This window comes from Trachinotus anak, unplaced genomic scaffold, assembly GCF_046630095.1.
Source record: "Trachinotus anak isolate AG129_WGS33_773 ecotype Australia unplaced genomic scaffold, CSIRO_AGI_Tana_v1 ptg000019l, whole genome shotgun sequence".
Classification (NCBI taxonomy): domain Eukaryota; kingdom Metazoa; phylum Chordata; class Actinopteri; order Carangiformes; family Carangidae; genus Trachinotus; species Trachinotus anak.
In genome coordinates, this window is record NW_027273870.1 from 29,430,392 (window position 1) to 29,451,953 (window position 21,562).

Here is a 21,562-nt window from a genome sequence, read left to right on the forward strand (position 1 = left end):
CCTCTCTCAGTTCATGCTGTTTTTTCAGATCATTCTTTCCTCCTTAAAACCGAGATGAAGCAGCTGTCTCTAACAAACTGAGGAGGCTGCAGGTTCCCACCCTGACCTTGTTTCCTCTGTGTTCTGTGTCAACTGGTTTGATGAGATTATAATCTGTCTTCACACCTGGATGTCAGTGTGGTTGAGTGTTATCTGATGGCAGTCCAGTCAGACTGGCTCTCTGCTGTCTTTGCTCGGGAAAAGAGCGGGAGCACGCTGATAACATGAGCTGCAGTTATCATACACACAGCTGAAACACATGCAAAGCCTTCAACTGTCATTTTCCTCCACTTTTTAAACCAGCCTCAGGTCAGGCTGTGATTGGTTAATCACCACAATACATCACAACAGAGATGAAAAAAGAAGGAGTGTTTGTATTTCAAGGCACAAGCAGAAAAATTAAAGTCAGATCAGGCTTCGTCCTGCAGTTTGCAGTGTGATTCAGCTGAAGATGTTTGTACTGTTTCTACAGTCAGATGTGCAGCAGAATCCTCACAGAGGATTCAGCTCTGAAATCATTTAGTCCCTGAATTATTGATGAACCCTTACCTGCACAGAGAGGTCAGAGGTCAGAGTCTGGTCTACAGTAGGACCTTACTACAGAGTGCTGCATGAATGAGTCCTAAAACTGGGAAATTAGTTAGCATTTCATCACCATCCGTCTTCCGTCAGCCCTGCGGCACTCTATAGGCCAACATGCAGCTGCTGAAAACCAACAAGAGAAAGAGAAAAGAAGTCTGAGGTTTCAGGCCAAAATATTAAACATTCAAATCCAGACTGGGGCACAAACTGAACGATGGGTTTGCAGCATATGTGAATATTCACAGTGCATCCATGGATTTTGCAGACTACAGGACACGCTGTGCACCACCTTAGTTGAGAAATATCTTGACAACTAGTCAATGGATCACCATGAAATGTAGCAGAGATGATCAGGTCAAAACAAAACTGATCACATTCCCATCAGCCTCAGCTCCTCGCCTGCTGGTCAGTGCTGACTAACAAACGTTTGCACGCTAACACACCAGACTAAGCTGGTGAACGAAACATTATCACTGCTAAGCATTAGCATGTTAGCATTGTCACTGTGAGCATATTAGCATTAGTTCAACGTACAGACTCACATTAAAACAACTTGACAGTTCAACAACAACAAAACTTTATTAGACGTTGTGCGTAGCAGCAGAGATGTGACAGGAAAACAAACGACAGATCCACAGACACTTTTCTGTATCAAAATATCAACATATGTACAATGAATAATTAGGCTGGTTCCAAATCAACTCTTAACTAATGAGTCTGGAAAAAAACAAACTATGACTTTTTCATTTTAAGGAGGATTTGACTTGTGATTAAAAGCTGAATAATGATGCAAATACAATAACTATTGTACATCTGCTCACACTTTTAGCCAGAGACAATCACAGAAATCACCAGCAGACAACTGTCAGACATTTGAATGCCCAGTGCAGTGTGGTGGGCTGAGTCTGTACAGACAGAGACAGGCAAACACGCTGCCGCTCATCTGTACGGACACAAACTGAACTCAGGTTCCTCAGAAAGCAAAGTTCAGTTTAACTTCACAGATGATGTGACGTTCAACACGATTCTCAGTGCAACATATGACACAGCACTTATTGATATCAGCAACTTCTGGTACAGGGAATGATTTCTCTGACCGTGTAGACACATATGGTTTTATGTGGATATGGAGATTTGTGCCTCCACATCAGTAAAATGGAAATGAATATAGTTTAGTTTGTGTTGCTTTGAAAAGCAGCCACAGACTTTTTTTACTTTGGGTGACTGCAGAGGAAACAGTCCCCGTGAAACCTGTCGATAATGTGTTCTGCTGATGATTCTGCTAAGGTGCTAAATCTAGCATGCTTACATGTGAATATTAGCAAAGGGCTTTGGATAGTTGGTGTTTTTCATGAGCATGTATATAGTCATTTTTGTGTCATAATTGACATTAACATTAATTGTCATTAACATGCACGTAACATATACTCTGACGGCTTTCATGGCAGAGACCTGCAGGTTGTGTTAAAGCTGCATTTGTTGATATTTTGTGTCAGTGTTGGGTTTACAGCTCATTCCTGCTCAATGTGCCTGCAATAACACTCACTCTCATGAGAATCAAATACAGTGTGTAACTACACAAAGCTAAAGAGCTAAAGAACCACACTAAAGTATTGCTACTGAAAAAGTCACAGTTCAAACAACTGAAAAAAAAGATTTAATCCCCAACGAGGAAATAATCCGTAAACATGGGCTCAACACTGGCCATTAATGATGTTGTGCTTTTATGTCCAGTTACATCTGGACTGATAACTGTAAAACAGTGGTTCCCAACCTGTTCCCCACGGGTGGAACACAAGGGCTGACAAATCATTGGCAAAATGGTATTTTGTATTTTACAATTTTGGTTAAAACAAAATGATAGAAAAATGTTGAAAACTCCTTTCATTTTTTCTTCTTCTCATATTAAGGCCTATCACTGTCATAAGACAATGACACGCGTGCCAAAAGAAGAAGAGAGGAAGACTTAAAAGGAAAAGAGTCAAGAGAAAGACAGTCAATCAACAAGTGATCTCTCCCTGTCAAAATAAAAGAAAAGTCAAGTCCCCCCTGCTTTCAGTACAGTGCACTAAAAAGTGCTCAGTTCCATTATTTGGCCTCTGTGTTTTTAAGGAGTCGGATGTGGGCTGTCAACGTTTTTGATATTTTCAAGTGGCCATGAGTTGGTAAAGGTTGGGAACCGCTGCTCTAAAGAAAACGATAATAATGTTTGTGATCATTTCCGCAGTAAACCAACATTTACCCCCTCCTCTTAAAAAAGTCACTCAGACGACGTACAGCTGTAAACAGACAGTTTCTTTAAAACTATTACAACAGTAGAAACACACTGACCTGAACACGTACTTTTTTGCTTTCTCTCCCTTTGCCTTCTTTTGAAACTAAATCAGTCAAACTTTGAACTAATTTTGTAATAACACTCACTGATTCACCAGTAACTGCAGTGCAGCCTGTGACGTACAGTAAAGTGTGATTCTTCCCAGTGTAATTTCTTGTAGGAGTGCTGCACCAGTACACGACATACTGATACATACATGTAGGAACAATATGTGATGTCAGAGGAAACAAAGAGGAAAATAAAGAGAATAATCCATATTCTTGTTATTTTTAACTAACAGGTGACTGTTGTGTTATTATGGGGAACAGTGTGACCATTACTGTGCAAGAATCTGGCATTTATAACAGGAACTTTTACTCTACACATTTTAAAGCTCCACCCAGTCTAAAGGTAGATGTCCATGTGTTTGTGATTATAAAGCAGGTCTAGGTTCTATATTAATACTGTGAAAGTATCAAAGCCTCAGTCCACAGAGAAATGCACACAGCCTGTATTCAGAAACTGAGCCTTAAAACCAGCCGTCAGGACTTCTGGGACTTTGTGATGTCACAATAAAGCAGTCACCGCCCTCAGCCATGCCCCAAGCTCCGCCCACCTGGATCCATCATCCAACCTTGCAGGATTTGGTTTCTGTGAGTGTTTACCTGAAATCTGCTATATTTTTATCAGCTCACTCAGAAAACAGTCAGCCAACCAGCAGAGAGGCTCAGATCCTCTCCTCTGATTGGCTGACTGACCTGTTGTTACTAGAGCTCCTGAGAGAAGCCTGAGAGAGGAGATGTAAAACTACACTGAGGTGGTTTTTGGTTCTTAAAACCACAAATATATCTTCTGATGGAGATCAACACTTCAGATAAACCACAGAAGAAGAGTAAAACATGGAGCTTTAAGAACTATGTAGTTTAGCTGTCCCACACTTCATTATGCAGATGTATGTTATGGTCATACTGTGTCTTGTAATAACTTCTTATTTAAAAAAAATGTCTTGAGTCTAAAAATATTCTTAAGTTCCCACATGATCCTCTTATTCCCTGACGTCACATGTTATTCTCCACATGTCTGAACTGGTGCAACATACAGTGTAGATTACACTGCTGTAATCCAAAGCATTACTAACTATAGAATAAAATAAATACTCAAAATAAAACCAAATCTGTACGAAACCAAACAAATAAAATGACATTAAAACAACAGATATTTTAACAACATGTCTCTTCCTGGCTGATATCTGATTGGTTTACAGTTTTTAATGATTCCTCCCTGAGTTTTGTTACAAGAGCTAATATTTCAGCCTCTAATATTCAGTTTTACTGTGACTTACTGTCAAATCTTCAGGATATGAAAGGGCCTTTGTGGAGGATAAAGTCTTTTATTGATTTTGATTTGTCATGCTTGATTGAATAAAACTGTTCAGCTGGAAGAAGACTCGTGTTGAGAAGATTTCCTCTCAGCCCGCTGACATCATTCAGGAAAAGGCTCAGTGCTCATCATCACTGGTCACTAAGGTGCTGCTCGTCTTCAAAATGCTTCGTCACGACTCCGTCACTTCCTGCTGCATGATGAGTCAACACGAAACTCACAAAAAAATCATCCACTCAAACACCAAGAAGAAAAACTGAAATCCTCTGTTCATCTCCTCGTCTTTTCGTGACGAACAGGTTTCCTCTCCGGTCCGTCCTGGTGGAGCAGGCGACTGTGGACGCCATCTTGTTGGTGCGTCACAGGTGGGAGGAGGTGGAGAAACAGAGTTTCAGGGTGAAGGGGTTGGAGCTGTCTGCAGGTCAGAGAGGGAGAACAGGTTCACGTCATACTGAAATAAACACTGCTGCCAGTCTGTGTGAAGGCGCTCAGTCCAAAATCATGACATCATGATGATGTCATTAAATAAAGTCTTTACTGTCCCACTGTGAAAAGTTCCTGTCAGTTTGTTGTTGTTGTTGTTTGGTTTGTTTCTGTAAAAACCACATCTGTATGAAGCCTGACATCTGGTGGTGACTGCCTGTTACTGCCTGGTCTTTGATTAAAGATGATGTCACCACCTCAAACCTGCCGCCAACAGAGGAAATGAGCCAGAAAAAATCCCTGGTTGCTGCTGTTATTGATCATTGATCAACAGCTGAAGCTCAGTGTCTGAATGGTTTTAATTGGAGAGGCTGATATGTAGGAAAACAACAACACACACGTCCAAAGTCTTTGGTGCTGAAAACAGACGGAACAAATTTGATGATGAGGCTGATCGGAACTGAACAGAACAGAGCAGCAGAACAGCAAGTAGAGGAGAACAGGTCTGTGCTCAGTCAGATTTTCACCTGGATTCAACTTTGGCAAATTAGAAATTATGATGTCAAATTTAAAAAATGACCTAATGGGCAACTGAGCGCTCAGCTGCGCTAGGTGCTAATCGTGCTGAGTTCAGGATCCTACCATGCTATGGGAATTCTTTGAATGCACCATCAAGGTGGTTCCTGTATCATCACAGCCGATGTTGAAGTGGAACCGTTCTATGAGTGAGATTTTCTTCTGAATATCAATCTCATGTCAGTCTCATGTGTTAAGTACAAAGTACACTTGAGTCAGTGTGTAATTAGCCTAGCTTAGCACAAAGACTGGAAGCAGGGGGGCCAAAGTTGCTTCCCCCTAAAATCACAAAAATTTACAGTTTGTGATTTTAGAGGAAAGCAAAGAGACAAGGAAACTAGATCCTTAAAATTTGGTCCTTAAAAAAAGCCACTCTGCCACCTGATTGGTTGTTGATGGTAGCAGCTCCTGCTGTAGTGTGAGTTGGTCGGTGTCAGCTGAGAACTTACTGGGTATTCTGATCTGATGGTGGTTGAGGACGGTCAGAGCCTCCACAGCGTCAGTTTTACTGTCGAACTCCAACAGGCCCGACAGAGTCTTTGAGCTGGCTGCAGGGATGAAGAGGAAGAGGAGGAGAGAAAAAAGAAAATGATGAAGAAGTAAAAAGGTGAAGGATTGATAGAGACAGGTGGCTGAGTTGAAAGGTGCATCCTGACAGTCAGATCTCAGTTAGACATGTCTGGATCGGAGCATTAGCGTCTGATCAGCAATGGGATAAACTCACGTTTGGCATCAAAGACCTTGAACTTGGTGAAGGCGGGAACGTTGTGTTCAGTACAGAGCTGGAGATCAGACACAGACAGAGGTCAGACTATTTTCTCTTCTTACTTTTTCGCTATTTTGAACTTTAATAAACAAAAATAAGCATCAAGTCGTCAAAGCTAAACCCTTTAGCACACAAGGTCGTCTTCATGCCTCCTATGAGACCAGACCTACAAGCTACAACATAATTTGTCACAAACAGCTGAGGAAAATCTCGGGATCACATCTCGTCCGTGAGGGTGTCCCACAGAGCTCCGTACTCGGCCCCATCTTCTTCTGTGGTAACTCTTCTTTGGAGAGTTCTTTCAACCATCAAACTCCTACAGACCCAACTACAGCCAAGTGTAATCCCTCTCCGTTTAAAATGCAGGTGTGACCTCACCTTGTGCAGCTGGTGTTGACTGAGGGTGGGCGGGGCGTTGTAGAAATGCAGGACGGTGGCGGGCGGCTGGATGATGTTCCTGCCGCTGTGCGCGCTGCTGAAGCGGTTGTTCCTGGTCAGACTGAAGTCCTGGTAGCTGCTGCTGCCGTCGGCAAGCTCAAACACCTGACTGGGAATCACCGCCTGCTGCTTGGACACGCTGCGGTGGGGGTGGGGGCATGGGAGACGATGAACAAAGCCATGTAAACAAAACAGAAGGAAGAATCTGGTGAGTCGGGTGTTTGTGCTGCAGGGGACGAAGCTGTGAGTTGAGTCATCCTGTAAGTTGAGGCAGCAGTTTTCAACCTTCTCCACTTGTGTTTCCATCCAAACACAAATTTTAACCAAATTTCCAGAAAATCAGCACAAGCTCAGAATGAATGTGTATCTCCATTCACTGGTGGAGCTGATTCTCCAGAGAGATCTGACATAATGTGAGGAAGGACCCAGTCTCCTCTTCATCGCTCCACACAGATCTGATGTTTCACTGGAGGCGACACTGTGATGTTCAAGTCACGATTCATTTACATTGACATGTATTTACATCAAGGAAAAATCTTTTGACTTTATTTTGAGTTTATGTTATGATTCAACATGGACGACAAAATCAAATATTAATAAACATAAATATAAATATTTTGATCAGAGAAGTTGGTGCAAAAAGAGAAGTTGTTAAAATCAGGATTCATCTTCTGGGATGACATCGTGTTCTAGTATCAGACTCCACCCGACCCCCACCCCTGACCCCCACCTTAGTTACGTCTCCTAAACGAGGTCTTAAAGCTGAAGGGAGGACCATCACTCACCAGACGTTGAGTTTTTTGCCGAACACCTTGATGCTGTTGAGGTGAGTCACGGCTCGGTCCACAGCGTATTCATCACCCATCTCCACCAACGCTGTGCCGGGAACGCTCTTCATGAACTTCACCTGCGAACAACCGACCACAAGAGGTTCTTAACGCTCAGAAGACTGTGAATCCACCGAGAGAGTTTCTCAAAAGCATCTTATTAGGATCTGAAACATGCAAACTGCAGTTTAAATGACTCAACGTTTACATACACAAACCCAGAAATATCAGGACAGCACACACACCTTCTCCACGTTGCCGTAGAGACAGAAGAGGTTGAAGATGCGGCTGCAGTTCATCTTGGCAGGGTGGAGACTGCTCACCATGGCGACAGAGCTCGAGGCGGCGTGGCCCAGGAAGGAGGAGGAGGAGGAGGAGGAGGAGGAAGAGGTGGTCTTAGGGACGAGCAGCGGGTAGGAGATCATGTCGTGCACCTCCTCACTGCTCCTCCTGTACCTGCTGTTAGTGGGCAGAGGCAGCAGGGGGCAGTATGGGCCTGCAGAGAGAGAGAGAGAGAGAGAGAGAGAGAGAGAGAGAGAAAGAGAGGGGGGGGGCAGAGAGGAGGGCAGAGAGGGGGGGGGCAGAGAGAGAGAGGGACAGAGAGAGAAAGAGAGGGACAGAGAGAGAGAGAGGTTCAATGCTCTGCCAATGATCACAGTGAAACAGCTGGAAGAGAGACACAGACAGACAGAGACACAGACAGTCAGACAGACAGACAGACAGACAGAGAGACAGAGACAGTCAGACAGACAGACAGACAGACAGTCAGAGAGACAGACAGTCAGACAGACAGACAGAGAGACAGAGACAGTCAGACAGACAGACAGACAGACAGTCAGAGAGACAGACAGTCAGACAGACAGACAGAGAGACAGAGACAGTCAGACAGACAGACAGACAGACAGACAGTCAGAGAGACAGACAGTCAGACAGACAGAGAGACAGAGACAGTCAGACAGACAGACAGACAGACAGACAGACAGACAGACAGTCAGAGAGACAGACAGACAGACAGTCAGAGAGACAGACAGTCAGACAGACAGTCAGAGAGACAGACAGTCAGACAGACAGACAGAGAGACAGACAGAGAGAGAGAGAGACAGAGACAGTCAGACAGACAGACAGACAGACAGTCAGACAGACAGACAGAGAGACAGACAGAGAGAGAGACAGAAGGTACCGTAGCCATTGGACGGATGCTCTCCCAGGATGGCCTGACGCTGCCTCCCCTTCCCCCGCTCTGCAACGCACACAGACAGACATTTTAGCCAAACTGGAGCTGACAGGAAGGTTGTGCCAATGGCACTGACACACACACACACACACACACACACACACACACACACACACACACACACACACACACACACACACACACACACACACGCTCATCAGTGAAGTGTGGCGGTCTTGGAGTAATGGCCGAGGTTAACAGAGTCTGACCCAAATAAGGACAGCGGTGGGAGGTGAGAGTGAGCGCTCCCTCTCTGATCATTCTCCTCAGCAGAAAAATCTATTTCCAGCAGCTTCAGCAGCTTCAGCCTCCACCTACAGGCTGCAGCTCAACCTCTGCGTCTCCAGGCAGAGCTCACTGAGCTCCACCCGCTTCACCCTCAAACCAGGAGGGTGTGACAGGGTCGCGTCTTCATAACTGACGTTTAGAGCCACATGCAGAAGTGTTTTCATCATTTAGCAGTAACTTCCTCACTTAAAGCCAGTTTCCTCTGCTTGAGGTTAAAATAATGACTTGGTTAAGGTTTGGAATGAGACCAGTGTTGAATAAATGAAGAACTGTCTTTCAATTAAGCTGTTCCCCGTCCGCCGCGGCCTCCTCCCTCTGTGGACTTTGCCGCTCTATGACGTCACCTTTTGCTTCCTCCTTTGATCCCAAAGGACAAGAGTCTTAATTCCTACGGTCGCCGGAGGACTTGAAGGTAAACAACAGACGTTTTTCAGTCTCAGGAGAACAGAGTGTGGTTCTGAGTCTTCATCTTATATTTGTGGACCAGGGGTTCTTTTAAATTTTGTTTTCCAAGGACCAAACTCACAATTTAACCACAATCACAACTACATTAGCTTCTGGTCATTACAGCAGAGATGTTGGTTAAAACTTCAGTAGATCAGCTGACGTCATAAACTTTAGCTTTATATTTTCAGGAGATCGTCCTGTGCAGCAGGTTATTATGACCATAAACTGTAAATAAAGATGGTTGTAGCCTCCATGACGTCATCCACAGGTTTCTGAAGAGCTGCTCCACCATCGCCATCTTGGCAGTGCCTGACTCCACCCCCGACTCTCATCTAATCCAAAAATGGGCAAAGAGGTGGGGCCTGTGTGGAGCACGAAACACTGAGGAGATCATTTACAGACTAGCTGCTAGCTGCCCCTCCCACTTCACAACCAGAAAACCTGAGAGAGAGAGAGAGTGTGTGTGTGTGTGTGTGTGTGTGTGTGTGTGTGTGTGTGTGAGGAGTTCAGGTGGTGTCCTACCTCGGTGCAGGAGGAAGGGTTTGCTGTAATCCCAGCTGCTGTTGTCATTTCGGACGACGTTCAGTCTGTTGGGCTGCAGGGGGCGACAGAGCACAGCACCTCTGGGTGGGTGTGTGTGCGTGGGCATGAGCCTGAGGGTGTGTATGTGTGTGTGCACCTGAGTGTGTGTTTGTCAAGAGCCCTGTGTGTGTGTGTGTATGTATGTGTGTGTGGTTGTGTGTGTGTGTGTGTGTGTGTTTACCCGAGCGTATTCGATCTTGAGTGTGCAGCAGCCGGCGTAGATGTCGGCTCCGTTCAGAGCCAGTTTGGCCTTCTGAGCGTCCTCCACTGACTCAAATGTTAATGAGCTCATTAAGGATGACTCATCAGGGTGACAAGCAACCGGCCAATCAGAGGAGAAAAACAAGACCACTACGGCACCTTCAGGGGTTCACTGTCTGCTTCAGTGAATCTAAACTTCATCTGGTCTCAACAGAACAATTCCAATTATCTTTAATCCTCCTGCTCATCGTCATGTTGCATCTGTAGCAGTAACACCGAAGTTAAAGAGTCTATTTAGCTCCAACCTGCAGCTTTAATAGAATTAAACTGAATTCAAATGAGTCTCCACTGATCTGTGAAATACTTAAACACATACGCAACCGTACACACACAGTCAGGATATTCCACCATGGCCTGGATGCCGTTGCGTTTGAAGATGACGATGCGCAGGACGTTACTGACAGGGTTACAGACGGTGTACAACACGTCCTGAGAGAGGGGGAGAGGGAGGGAGAGAGAGAGAGAGCGAGAGAGAGCAGTGAAAATAGCAGCATTTCACACAGCTCACCACCTTGAGGTTGTTTCTTCCACCAACCAGCTAAGTTACAGGAAATATGGTCACAGTCTCGTCTTCCTGAGTTACAGTGTTGAATAATAACCAGAGGTGTTTTTGCAGAACATTATGATGTCACAGTGAAGTTGACCTTTTACCTTTTGGATAAAAAATGTCATCACTTAGAGTTATAGACTATAGAGTTAAATTGTGTCATAATTAGTATATGAATTTATGACCTTTGTCTACGAAATTCTAATCAGTTCATCTTTAAGTCCAAGTGAATGTTTGTGCCAAATTTTAAAAAACTCCCTCGAGGTGAGATATCGTGTTCACGGGAACGGGACAGACATACAGGGATGAGAGAAAAGCTCTGGGTCGGTGGCTGGAGTTCTGGTGGAGAGGAGTTGATGAAGTCGTGTCAAGTGTCGGGTAAAAACCAGTCTGGTTGAGGTAAAGACATAAAGACAGTTCAGAGTACGTCAGAGAGGGGTCGAGGTTCTGCTGGACTCACGGTGGTGATGGGGTACAGCGGGTTCTGGATGGACAGCAGCAGGACCTTGTTGCCGCTGGTGGGGTCGTCCGCGTTGGTGGGTCTGGTGATCCTCTGGCTGGTGGAGAAGTTGAAGAAGGCCTGCTGCTCGGCGATGTAGATGGCCTCACGGGTTCCATACGACACACAGCGCTCGGCGCTTTCCACGCTGTCAAACTCCACCAGAGCCTGACGCTTGAAGGGCATCATCATCACGTAGCTGCCGACAGGTGATGGAGACACACGGGTGGATGTTACTGCTCAGCCTGCAACAACAGAGCTGTCTGCAGCTGTGAAGTTCTACGTCCTTTCATCAACAGCTCCTCAGTTATCTGTGATGATCGCTGTAATAACTGCTTTCAGGCGGCGTGACAGCTTCTTTTCATCATCATTATAACACTCATTTATATGCACACACACACACACAGTTGTCTGTGTTGTGGCTTACATACAGCTCTCCACCAACGCATCAGCTCCACTAGAGCCACACTGTCACTGATACTTAATTATTGACAGTGACGCCAACACTGACACTGATATTAAAGGACCAGTGTGGGGGATTCAGTGGCATCTAGTGGTGAGGTTAGAGATTGCAACCCTCCTCTTCTAAGAGTCTGTGGTGGCCTTCAGGTAACATAAAAACATGAAAGACCCTCTCTAGAGCCAGTGTTTGGTGGTTTGTCCCTTCTGGGCTACTGCAGAAACAAAGCAGAAGATAACCTGCTCCCTATGTAAATATGAAGGGCTCATGCTAAGCTAATAACAACACAACTAATTGTAGTTACAGCTGATAACACACTAATGAACACATGATTATGAATCTTATGTTCCATTTCTGCCACCAGATCCCAGATCCTTTAATACCGACACTGACACTGAGAGGTTTACCTGCAGACAGTCCAGAACAGCAGAGGAGAGGAGCATTAGAACTAGATTAGCTGCAGCGTGAGCAGCAGTGGCTGCTGGGATACCTCTTGTGGTGGACGTGTCTAAATCAGGTTGTTCTCACTGACGGCATCAAACTGCACACACAGGATACACCTAAATAACCAACAACCGTGAGACCAGAAAATAACCTTTAGTTTGACTGATAAAACCCAGCAGCCACCTACAGACAGAGAGAGCAGCAGGGCCAGTTCATCTTCATCTGCCTCATCATCGTTGTTGGACTGTGACATTTTACACCTTTCCAGTGTTTTAACTGACAACAGGTCAGTCAGCCAATCAGAAGAGAGGATCTGAGCCTCTCTTCTGATTGGCTGACTGAGTGATCCAATAAAAATATAGCAGATTTCAGGTAAACACTCAGAGAAAGCAAATCCTGCAAGGTTGGATGGTGGGTCCAGGTGGGTGGGGCTTGGGGCATGGCTGAGGGCGGTGACTGCTTTGTTGTGACAACACAAAGTTCCAGAAGTCCTGACGGCTGGTTTTAAGGCTCAGTGTCTGAATACAGGCTGTGTGCATTTCTCTGTGGACTGAGGCTTTGATACTTTCACAGTATTAATATAGAACCTAGACCTGCTTTATAATCACAAACACATGGACATCTACCTTTAGACTGTGTGGAGCTTTAAAGTAAAGAAACATGTTTGTGTGTTTCTCTTGTTGTGCCTTGACATGGATTTACATGGATAAACTGATGTAATTAAACTTATAGTATGTTTCTACATGTCTGGAGGGGAACATGTCTTAAACCATCTCCTCTTTTCCAGCTTTCTCATACAGTGTTGTTGTTTGCATCTTTAAAAAAAAACCAAAAACAAACAAAAAAACTTTCCAGAGAGATTTCCCTGAATATACAAAAACAGGAACTTGTACAGGTGGTATTCAGATGTGAAGTCTTACCAGATGTTGCCGAACTTGTCGAGTGCCTCCACCAGATCAGCCTCCACCACAGCGTCACAGAGCCCTCGGACGTGGACGACCGGGGATGGGGGGATGCAGTGATTGTCCTCCACACCGTCCTGCAGAGAGAAGAGAAGTGAACTCAGAATCCCTGCAAGATGCACAAAGGATGGATGGATCAAAAAACCTGCATGTGCTTCCTCCAGCTAATGAGGTGGTATTTATAAAAACAGAGACAGAAACAGAGCCTCTCTCACAGGGCTGCACTGCGACTCTGCTTTATGAAAAATAATGAAGGTTTGACCCAAAAGTCACTGGAGTTGTTGCTGAGTGCATTATGAAATAAAAAGTCACTAAATCCAGTGTCAAAGTCGCTCAGTTGGTAACAGTGAAAGTCAAAAAGCTCCTGTGTACTAGTAAAGGCAGTAGTAGCTGATCCATCCAATCCAGACTGCTATAATCAATCCAGCTCCAGACCGAGGTAGGACCGCTGAATTAATGTTGATTAATTACTCTTGTGTGACCACTTTCATCATTGTTTTCACTCACTTTACTTTGTCAAGTCTGTTTCCATCACATCACTGTGAAACTGCCGCTTAACACAGTGACAATTGTGGCATCGCAGCCAACAGTGGTTCACACACACACACCTGTACACAGCTCATCTCTGTCTCTGTGTCCACAGACTTCCTGGCCTCTGGTGTGGGGGCCCCATACAGATAGAAAAACAAGATCACACAGACACACAGACACACAGACACACACACACACACACACACACACCTTTGTGATGTGAAACACAGATGAAAGGGGTCAGGACAGGAAGACAGTGAGAGAGACAGAGACACCCCCCCCGACCCCCCCACCCCTGCAGCAACAAACAAAACCTCCACTGATCAGAAATCAGGTTTGTTCCAAGGCAGCGGCTCCAGGACCTTGATGAGTCACCGTGCTTCAGTCCCACAGTTGGGTTCAGTCATTAAAGCTTCCAGTGGTTGAACCAGAGAAACTGAACCTTTCCTCTCCCTGCAATCATCACTGATTTATCTGGTGACCCCTGTGGAGGGGCCCGGCCCCTGAGTTTGTTTAATTAACAATCTAATAAAGTCTGAGAGAGTCAGTCACAGGAGCCATTTTACCCAGTTACTAGTTTTACTTTTGATACTTAAAGCTCATCATCTTTCTTTTTACTTCAGTAACATTTGAAATGCAGGACTTTTCCTTGTGATGCAGCAGTTTTATGTTGTGTTATTGGAACATTTTATACCAGAGGATGAATTCAGCCTCAGCTGAGCTGTGACTGTACTGAAGTTTTACTTGTTCTCCTCTTTTGGAAACTTCAGTTCTTCAGTTTTCTTAAACCTGTATAAGGTTTGGGTCCAGCTCAGGGGGGGTTGCATGACTCTGATCTAAATTGATTCTAAGATTAAACTTTTTGTGGTTTGTTGCAGTGGGGACTGAAGCTGTGCAGAGAGATGAGTATTGGGTGACATCAGCAAAGCCAGGCTGAGAAAAAATCATGACAGTCGCAGTTGCAAAATCTTCACTCATGCACTTCTCACAACAACAGGGAGTCGACAAAAACATGTTTACTGTCTCTCTCAGGAAGCGGCTGAGCAAGCATTGCAGTTTTTGCAGCCTGACCTTTTTTGTGCAGCAGGTGGAGGCTGCAGGTTCGCTCGCTTCTTACACCAACACATGCAGGAAATATGCTCTGATTGGCCGCAGCCAGCGGAGCGGGCTGCCGACCTCTCAGAGATCTGATCTCTAGATGTGACTCACAGTTTGAGTCCAACACATCACTCAGACATTTGGAGCTTGTGTTAGGTTCAAAATCTGCACTTTAGAAAAGGTTCAAATAAACACAGGCTGCCCAGGTTTCCAGAAAGTTTCTGGCAGCTGAGATGACGGTTGAGTGCTCAGCTCTAATTCTGGCCTTCAGCACGTCTCTTCAGAAACAACAGGTGAGGTCAGAAATATTTTTACAGACTGTGGTCTGAACAGTCGAGTGCCCTCTCCGCTGCATGTGGGCTGCGCTTGGTTACCATAACAACGCCAAGCGGGAGGCTGGTGGTTGAGACTTGGACCATGTTGAAGAGGAGGAGAGGTGTTACCGTACCAACGTACTCATGAGTCAACAGTGAAACGATACACAGACAGAAATGCTTTATATGATGTTGATAAGAGTGATAGTTGCCATGGTTACCTCACGGTTAATCTGAGTGAAGTTGAGTTTTTGCTCTGCTCCTTGTCAGCAGGAGCACAAAGGAGGTGAAGCTCACGCGGTTGCCATGGTGACTGAGCCGAAGCTTTTTTGGGTGAATATGTGTGTGTATGTGTATGTGTGTGTGTGTGTGTGTGTGTGTGTGTGTGTGTGTGTGTGTGTGTGTGTGTGTGTGTGTGTGTGTGTGTGTGTGTGTGTGTGTGAGCCTGAGGCTGAGCGTGCTGTGACATGTTGCTTCCTTCCTGTCAGGCTGCTGTATCATTACAGCTCCATCTGACTGTGGCCTGGGCTCATCCTCTCCTCCTCCCTCCTCATCCCTGAGCTGCCTCTACCTTCATCACCTCCTCCTCCTTCTCTTCCTCCCTGATGTTTCACTGTAAACATTAGCTGGGTCAGTCGATGAGCTAACGAGCTTTTAACGAGGCTAATGAGGCACGACGATACATCATTTATAAACCCCTTCATGAGGAAATGTTGAGGAAATATTGTGTTTTTCTGGTGTGTGTGAGTGTGTGTGTCTGTATGTGTGTGAACGGAGAGGAGATCTGACAGTCTGACGGTTTGTCCCTGTAGAGCTCCTGTAAACAGAGGCGCTCTGTGATGTGTGAACACACTGTGTATCACTCAACTCAGGCTGCAACAGTTGAAACTCCTGTTAGCGTCCTCGAGAGGCTGCAGCGTTCATCACAGCCGCTAACGAATCAACAGCCTGATGATTTTTTCAGTCTTAGAGGAAAAGCTAAAAGGTCCATCCTCTGGGGATCAGGAACAGGACCAAGGGTTTTACTGTCAAAATGTCAATATGTTAGATTTTGATTTAGCCACCGTACATCACAAAGGCTGAACTGAAATGAGCCGGTGTGGCCTATGGAAGATTTCTGCGTCACGTCCCCTGTTGTTCCTGCCCTTACCGACACAAAGCACCGCTCCTGTCGCCTAGCAACCTTGACAACACATAACTTAACGAAATGAAAGGCTGTTGAACTGATCTGTTACATTTAAAAGTGTAATGCTCAGGCTCTCTGTCACTGTTGTTTGCTGCCATGTTATTTTCATTACTAGCAATGCATCTGGGGATACATAGGATCCGCCCTCTGGAGCCGTCTTTGTCCAGAAAAGAAGGACACATTTCTCGGCCACATAATTTCATCAAGTTGCTAACTGTTACATAATTTACCATCATATCTGTTTAACTGAAAAACTCAGACAAGCTCAGTTAAAGTAAATCTGTGAACATGGCTGTGTAGAAGAACCCTGGATCAGAATCACTATTTCTCTCAGAGTACTCCAACTATACTCCAACTGTACTCCAACTATACTCCAACTGTACTCCAACTGTACTCCAACTGTACTCCAACTATATTCCAATTATACTCCAATTATACTCCAACTATACTCCAACTATACTCCAACTAGCACATCCAGGTTTCTCAAAGACAGGATAATGGCTTATAGAGGTTTCTGAAACCAGGACATTGTGTTCCCATGTGTATCTGGAAGAGTTCAAATACCTGATCATAACCAGGACACTGAAGATGTAAAGTCACTCACGTTCACTGCAGTGGAGAAATGAAACAGTCAACACTTCAGTCTGCAAAAACTTTTTCATCATCGTTTTAGGTCCTGTAAGTAAAAAGTGACGTTGTGTCTGATTGGTTGATTAACAGAGGGTTGGAGTGTGGCCAATCAGCAACAAGTACAGATGAACTTTAAGATGGATGGATGGATGGATGGATGGTACACCTATGAATGAATTGAGGATATTTACATTTTGAATGGTAATGGATGAATACATGAAGAGATAAATGGATAAAGGTATTGGATGAACTGATGAATGGAGTGGATGGCTGATTAATGGATGAATACATGGACTCACGGCGTTCTGAGTGACGAGCCACCGGACCAACAGAACAAAGGTTATGCCCTCATTGATGTAGGTTTTTCATTTGAAGGTTTTCAGTGGACAACATGAAGGATGTGTTTGGACTCAGACTGGTTCACTGCATCATTTACTGACGGACTCAGTGCTCAGGTCAGTTTCACACCTTGTCTGGTGATTTGTGTTTGATCTTCACTGTAGAAGGGATCAAAGGTACTTTGATGTCGGCTGAAGTCCGCAGAGGGCTGCACCTTCACCCGCAGTCACTCTAAATACAGTAGATTTCACTGCAGCACAGGCAGGTGATTCAGTCACAGGCAGGATAGGTTTGGTCTGAAGAGTCTGACTCTGACTGGTTCATAGAAACATGCAATTGGTGGTTTCATTGTTTTAATTTTTAATCCTGTGCTGTCCTGTTTGAGAGCACTCAGGACGATCAGAGAGGAGACTAATTAAAAAAACAGCAGCTGCAGGATTTAAATAATCATGTAACGTGAGTTCTGTCTGTCGGCAGGAAGTGGCCGGTCTGAAATTGCCTCTGCCTGCCAGTTTGATGTCTCAGACACACAGGAGGAGCATTGCTGTTTCATTATCTCTCTTCCCATGATGCTGTCTGCCTTCAGAGTGTTGACTGATCTGTTAAGGAGGGAGGAAGCAGCGGCCAGCGGACAGTTTGATCAGACTTCTCTAACTCTATTACATCCTTCAGTGTGTCGAGATCAAACATTCATGCAGACATTTCAGTACACACAGGCGTCTTAATGCATGGTCTCCGTTACTGACTCACAGCAGCTGCTGAATGCTGTTGCACTGATCCAAATTTACTATATGCTGCATATAATCGTCTGTATACATTTGTTTTTTCACCTTGTGAAGCCTCCTAAAGGTCCTACAAAATCCCATACAGCCTCCTCAGTGACTCTAAAACCTCTTCCAGAACTGATCTGTGTACTTAAACCTCTTCAACACGTTTAGAGTCTCTAGAAACTCTTACATCCATCTAAAAACCTGCTGTAGAACGTACAGACGGAGCCTCACCAGAGGGACCTCTAGAATCCATGTAAGGACCTTCATATCCACCTAAAGAACCACTCGAACCTGAAACAGAATATCTACAACCTCCTCTAGAACCTCTAATGGATCACACACAAGACCAGTGGAATCATCTTGATGTTTTCTAGACCTCACACAGGGAACATAAAACCTCCTAAACCACCTAACCTGACCTAACCTAACCTAACCTAATCTAATCTAATTTAACCTAATCTAACCTGACCTAACCTAACCTAACCATAACTGGGCCAAACAGTCTTCATGACTTTGTCAAGACCTTCTACAACTTCCTGCCTGGTGTTCAGTGGAGTAAGTTTAATGCTACGCTAACTATGCTATCAGCTCTGTGATGACGTTTAGCATGTTTACCATTAGTTTAGTGTGTTAGAATGCTAACGTTTGCTAATTAGCACTAAACACATAGTGTAACTGTGGCTGATGAGAACATCAATAATTTTGCAGGCAAAAATGTGACTTGATGATGGATGAAAAGTCAGAAGGTCAGCAAAGTTATCACAGTTCATGAATGTCTGAACAAGACTGCATCATAATCCATCCCATAGTCAAGATATTTCAGTCTGAACCAAAGTAGTTCTGTCATGTAATTCACAGTAAACAGAGGAAAACATGCAGAAACAGTGTTGTGTTCCTTTAACTCCATGTGTCACCATATTTTGGAGATGGCCTCTTCCTGTACTCTCTGGCTGTGTTTGTTCCTCTGGCTCAGACTCCTCTCTAATCACACTGCAGCATTCGGTCTGAACTAACCTGGACACTAACAAGGTTACAGACTCACTCAGGGTGATGGTGCTCCCGCTGAGAGAATACCACAGGCCCATTCATCAAGGCAAACAGATGGCCCCAGTTTCTGCTGAGTGCAGGCACTTCCTGTCACTGCCAGAACCTCACAGAGACACCATATTGTCTCACCGTGCAGAGGATCAGAGCCAGAGACACGTGGTAAAGAAACATACACTGATTATGTTTTCAGACATGGATATGAAAGATAATAATCCTGCAACAATCAGCTGAAAAACACAATTATCTCCAAATATCTACAGGCTGCACAAGAGTCTGCAGAAAAACCCTGAAACCTCCTACAGGCCAGGCCATGAGGGACCTCCTCCACTGAGGAGGCCAAATCAAATCACACTCACTGTGCCTCACAAAACCACAAACTGAGAACATCCTAAAGTGGTTATCATCCATCTCAAATCTCTGAGTATCAAACTGAGTATCCTGCAGACCTGAAAGGTGTAAACGGCTATAAAACCAGAATAGCAGCTGTGCAGAGATATATGGTAGAAGTGTTTGATGCATCATACAGAAGGAGACAGGGATAATAGTGCAGCAGTGGTTTGACTAGTTTCCTCAGATATTTTGATCATTTTTTCTGCGGGTCACTGATGTGAATCCAAGCTGAACAGAGTCTGTGTTCTTCAACAGAACTCAACCGATTTTTGCTGAGATACTGTTTTAAAGACCGCTTGATCACTATCGAACAACAGTTGCCAAACCCGTGGGTTGGGACCATGGATGTACAAATATAACATTTCCATGGTTTAAAATTCAGTATTACATCCAGCAGTAAGTGACCTTGTTTGCAGTTGGAGGCTTCCTGTCAAAGATTTAACAGACAAATCAGTCGAGTGTCTGTGGTTAGGTCACAACTGAGACACAATAGCTGTGTCCCAATTCAGGGAACACCTCCTTAGGAGGCAGTGGTCTACAAAGGTGCAGCCGTACTGAAATGAGACGGTCTGGCATTTGCTTTCGCTTCATGTCACCAGCTGTGCGCACCTTTACGGTTCCTTTACGGTTAGCTAGCATATTATTTTCATTACTGGCACACAGTGAATCTTGGGATAGGTTGGGCCACGAAGGATCCGCCCATTGGAGGAAAAGAAGGACGGATTTGAAACAGGACAGACTAGTTGCGCCACTGTGATGCAACTGGTTTATATATATCTATATATATAAGCACCAATGATGCAATGCTTCTAGTTTGTTCATGGGAGCTGTAGTTTTTTTCCACACAAAAATAAACTGTTGTTTAGCTTTGTGAATATCAAGAAGGTTTCAGTTTCTTTTAATTCCTGCTGTAGAGGACGACGATTTGTCCATCTGGAAAATAAACTCCAGGAAAAAATGCTTCACTTATTCAGAAAATCCAATGAACGAATGAATGAATGAGTGAAAGAGAACTATTGACTTATGAAGCTCGACAGGAAGTGGCTCTACATCCGTTGGTGAGACTCCCACGAGGTCAAAAAACACAGGCCTATTTTTTACACAAAATAAAGGATTTCTTCTACTGGCTTCTAAAGACCGTGTGATTAAAACAAGAAAGAAATGTGTGTCTATGAAACAGAGGTTTCAAGGAGAAAGGTTGGGAAACCCCTAAGGCCTAAAGGTTCTCTCGTGCCTTCAGAGGGATCTCGAGAACCTCCTAAAGAAATCCAAGCACTTCATCAAAATCTCTTCAGTCTCCCAAAGAACCCGGGGAACCACTGAAAGAATGGTTTACCCCTCTCAAGTCCACAGAATTATGTCTAAAACCCCAATGAAAGAGCGCAAGTACATCCTCGAGAATGCCAACATCCTCCTGCACAGGCCACAGAACCTACGTGCAAACCTCTAAAACCTCAGAGAACATCTCTGGAAACTCTCCCCCTAAATCTACATCTGACAGACAATACGTTCCTATAACAGAACACAGAACAAGTTCAACAGAAAGGTTTGACTGTTCTCCCATCGCTGCCTGTGACCAGTGAAATCCTCATTTCCCTGATGCAAGAAGTTCCTGAGCCTGTTTTCTGATCAGAAGGTCTGTCCTCAGCGACAGTCCGTCCAGGGTTTGACCCCGCTGTCGTTTGTTCCACAGTGAAACCAAAGAACAGAAAAACTGTCTGAGAAAAGATCTTTTTGTGAACTGAAACACATTTCAGAAAAGAACCTGTGATTATTTTCCATCCCATTTTAAATGTAGCTTCATGGAAACTTGTCTGATTTCGGTCTGGAGCTTCAGACACAAACTCCACATGTTGATGTTCTGCCGGGGAGCAGGTCTGAGCCGTCACCCACCTTCCCTCCGCTCCTCCGGCTCCTGCTCTCGGTGCCTCCGCTCCCCGCTGCCTCCTCGCCGGCAGAGTCCTCCTCCTCCTCCCCGTCTTCTAGCTCCTCTGCGCCGGCCTCCTCCTCCACCCGGAGCCGCTTGGCTGCCCGGTGGTATTCTCCTCCTCCTCCTCCGCCTCTGTCTTCTCTCGCCTCCATCACAGACGGCGGTGAATTCACGGACAAAGATTTTCGTTTACAGGAAGGAAGAAGCGACCGGTGACACCTGCTAGACCTGAACCTCTCTCTCTCTCTCTCTCTCTCT

General features: G+C 44.9%; 1 protein-coding gene across 1 annotated transcript; it reads right to left on the bottom strand.

Annotated features, from left to right (window-relative positions):
- Positions 1-1,174: 1,174 nt before the first annotated feature.
- On the bottom strand, positions 1,175-21,562 carry LOC139635738 (heterogeneous nuclear ribonucleoprotein L-like). Its single transcript, XM_071503151.1, has 13 exons — positions 21,268-21,562; positions 13,028-13,146; positions 11,165-11,402; positions 10,499-10,586; positions 10,078-10,172; positions 9,837-9,909; positions 8,526-8,585; positions 7,591-7,841; positions 7,304-7,425; positions 6,459-6,657; positions 6,039-6,096; positions 5,764-5,862; positions 1,175-4,730 (listed from the first exon to the last, which is right to left on the bottom strand). Exons 1-13 carry the CDS (start codon positions 21,454-21,456, stop codon positions 4,675-4,677), a joined length of 1,647 nt encoding a protein of 548 aa, XP_071359252.1. The 5' UTR covers positions 21,457-21,562; the 3' UTR covers positions 1,175-4,674.